Consider the following 3,506-nt stretch of genomic DNA (forward strand, 5'->3'; position numbering starts at 1 on the left):
TGTGTGTGTGTGTGTGTGTGTGTGTGTGTGTGTGTGTGTGTGTGTGAGATTGTGCCAGGAGCAGGAATGTATAAGAAAGTTAATATTGGTATGTTCGGCATGGGGGACTTGGTTACAGGGAAATGAATATAAAGAGTGCTTGGTGAGGTATATTTTATTTTGTATAGGCTGGATTTTTTTTGTTTGTTTGTTTTGTGTGGATTTTGTTGTTATTGTTGTCTTCTCTCTCTCTCTCTCACACACACACAAACACACACACTGAATTTTAGTCATTTTCACTTTCCCATGCCCCTTTCTCATCCCCTTTTATCTCCCCCTCAAAACTTTTCTTAGTCTGACTTTTGGGACATGCAAATATATTAATTTAAATTTAAAAAAACAATTTAATGAAAAAAACTTTATGGTCATTTTAAGGCAGGGGTTGTGCACTCAAGATGCTATGGCTAGGAGTCTTCAGTGTGAACCTAAGCTCCCTAGCCAGACTATCTCAAAATTAAAAAGGGACTGGGAAGATGGCTCAGTGGTTAAGAATGTTTGAATCTCTTGCAGAAGACCCAGGTTCAGTCCCCAGCACCCACATGGCAACTTACAACTGGCTGCAACTCCAGTTCCAGAGGCTCTGACTCCCTCTTCTGGCTTCTGTGGGCACCAGGCACACACTCAGCTGCATAGTCCTACATTCAGGCAAATATCCACACACACAAAATAAAACTGCATAAACCCTTTAAAAACTATTAAAGATTCTTTCTTCTCCTCCTCCTCTTCATCCTCTTCCTCCTCCTCATTCTAAGGTACTGGTCTTTAATACCAGTACTCAGGAGGTAGAGGGCAGGCAGATCTCTGTTGCGTGAGACCTTGTCTCAAAATTAAATAAATAATTAATTGAAAAAAAATTTTTTTAATTAACATTTTCAGCAAATGGAAAAAGCTGTGGCTTCCATGAATTGCAGAGCTGTTGGGACTGGACTGTTTGGGTTTTTACAGAAAAAAAATTATTATTATTTTTTTCAGATAGTTAATTCTGCCTTGTAGCTCAGGCTTTTCTCAAAGTCTAGCCTCCTCCCCTTAGCCTCCTGAGTCCTACAATCACAAGTGGGGCGGCAGCTTTTCAAGAAGGTGGCGCTCACGCCACAGCAGTTGAACACCAGAGACATGTCAATTTCAAGTGTGTAGTTTTTTTAATCCTCGACTCTACAAGCTGTGAATTTGGCTCAGAAAATGAGTCATCACTGAAACAAGCCAAAGGTCTACCAGCAGTCTGTTGTTAATAGGAAGTCAGTTGCAGAACTGCAGAAACCGAAGCGTACAGGATTAGCTCTGCTGTTGAAGACTAGAAGAAGAAACCAAAAGTGAAAAGGACAGTATGATGTTGGGAATCTGAGAAACAATATACAAATTGCCCTAAAAGAAGACTCCCAGCCATCAAGTTAATGTAGACAGGATTTTCTAGTTTTTGCTCACCTCTTAGAACTCGCTGTGTAATATGTCCCCCATTCTCACCACACAATCAATATTCCCTCTCCTCCCCCACTGTAGAATGCCTGAGTTCAAGATTCTAATTCTGTTTTGACTCATTCTTTACCCTACCTTCATTGGGTTTTACAGAAAGAGCTAGGTTACTGCTTGGATCCTGGACTCAACTGTTTCGTTCTGGAGGCTTCCCGACAGCCACTGTTGGTGTACCTAAACCTCCGATAATGGCGTCAGATGGAAGTAAGACTGGGCGTTGTGAAGTGTAGAGTATGTGCCATGTGTTCACGTCTGTGGGGTGTCAGATTTGCCCCTTTACCTAGGAATAAAATTATTTAGGACAACCTATAGGGATCTAAGACATCAGACCCCACACAGGCCTTAGAGAACCCGGGGAAGTCGATTTTTTTACAATTAAGAATTGGGAAGAGCATCCTTGGAAATGAACCAAAGTATGTCAGAAGTAACACGCTGAATATTGGGATTGGATACCAATTGCCAATTTGATTGCCATGAAGAGGGACCTCTTTAACATCCCTGGGGGGGAAACAGAGTTTATGTCTATATGGGGTTGTGTTGGCAAGGTTTCAGGGAAGGCTCAAGATCCATGCATCCTCTGGCAACTAATGCCTGCTCTAGGACTTTGCCATGAGAAGGCAGGGCTGAGTCTCTTGATTTTGTGAGGGAAAGTAGCCTAAAAGTTGGAGGAGTGGGATTGGGCCAGGACAACAGCCTTACTCAGAAAGCCAAAACTCCTCAGGAGGGTTTTATTCACGTATGAGCCAGTGAACAGGGCTAGAGATTTTGCAAAACTGCTTGTGCCCAGGGCCTGATGGCTCCTATTAGCCACAGAGGTGGCTTCTTTTCAGTTCAGGCAGAAGGCTTTTCTTTCTTTTTCTTTCATTGTAATTTATTATGCACGTATCTGGAAGTTTGGGAGTCTAAGATCAAGGTTCCATCTAATTAGTGTTCTAAGGAGGGAACCTCCATGGAGGATTTCTGAGCATGTGCTCATTCTCTGTAAATATTTGATTATTAAAATTGAACTTGGGTCCTTGCTAGCCAAGCATTTTGTGAGCCACATCTGCAGTCCTCATTTCACTTTTTAGTTTGGGGCAAGGTCTCACAAAGTTGTTCAGGCTGCCCTTGAACTCCCTCTGTAACCCAGGCTGGCCTTAAACTTGTGGTCATCCGCCAGAGTGGTTGTATTTACAAACCTGCACATATTTTTAAGTAAATTTATTTATTTTTGTTAGGGGCAGTCTTTCTTGATTTTCAGGCTGGAGGAGACAGATCATCTTAGCCACAGTGAGATGCTCAGTTTTCTTTCCTGTTGTGGTGCTCAGACCTTAGGACCATTTCACTGTGTGCAGAACTTGGTGGTATAACCCAGCCCTCTGCTGTATGGTTCAGAAGAGTGTGAAGATTAGTTTGTTCCTATTTCACGACTCCTTTGTGGTCACGAAGTGGAGTCTGAGTGGTGCTGGTTTGTTAGTGGAATATTTTTTTTTTTAAGGGATAATAATAGCATGAAATTAGGCCAGTTGGGTTCTGTTTTTATCATTAAAGTCATGCGGGATACAGGCTCTGTTTAATGAAACACACATATGTGTGCTTATTCCCCTCTCCTGCACCCCCACTCTGCCTGACCAGCATTCAGCTAGCTGATTCCCTGCAGAAACTATGTGCTAGATCTCCTTCTTTGTTAGCTCCAGCTCAATGCTTTGTTCTTCGTGAGCCCTGAATTTCTAACATTAAGCAACAAGACTAGCCAGCGTGGTGGCTCACGCCTGTATTCTTAGCACTCGGGGAGGCAGAGGCAGGCAGATCTCTGTGAGTTTGAGTCTAGCCTAGTTTACAAAGTGAGTCCAGGACAGCCCAGACTACATAGAGAAACCCTGTCTTGATTAACCAAAGAAAAAGGAGGTGGAGGAGGAGAGAAAGAAGAGGAAGAAAGAAGAGAAGAGGGGAAGGGGGGAAGGGTAAGAGGAAGAAGAAGAAGAAGAAGAAGAAGAAGAAGAAGAAGAAGAAGAAGA

General features: G+C 42.8%; 1 protein-coding gene across 1 annotated transcript in view; it reads left to right on the plus strand.

The window, feature by feature from the left end:
• The first annotated feature begins 1,682 nt into the window (after positions 1–1,682).
• Nutm1 (NUT midline carcinoma family member 1) overlaps positions 1,683–3,506 on the plus strand; it is a 10,833-nt gene continuing 9,009 nt past the window's right edge. Inside the window, exon 1 of the mRNA XM_055604881.1 lies at positions 1,683–1,713. Within this exon, the coding sequence (XP_055460856.1) occupies positions 1,698–1,713 (16 nt within the window). The 5' untranslated portion in view covers positions 1,683–1,697. The remainder of the gene's footprint in view (positions 1,714–3,506) is intronic.

The sequence above is a fragment of the Psammomys obesus genome, unplaced genomic scaffold (assembly GCF_907164565.1).
Source record: "Psammomys obesus unplaced genomic scaffold, mPsaObe1.curated_primary_1811, whole genome shotgun sequence".
Classification (NCBI taxonomy): domain Eukaryota; kingdom Metazoa; phylum Chordata; class Mammalia; order Rodentia; family Muridae; genus Psammomys; species Psammomys obesus.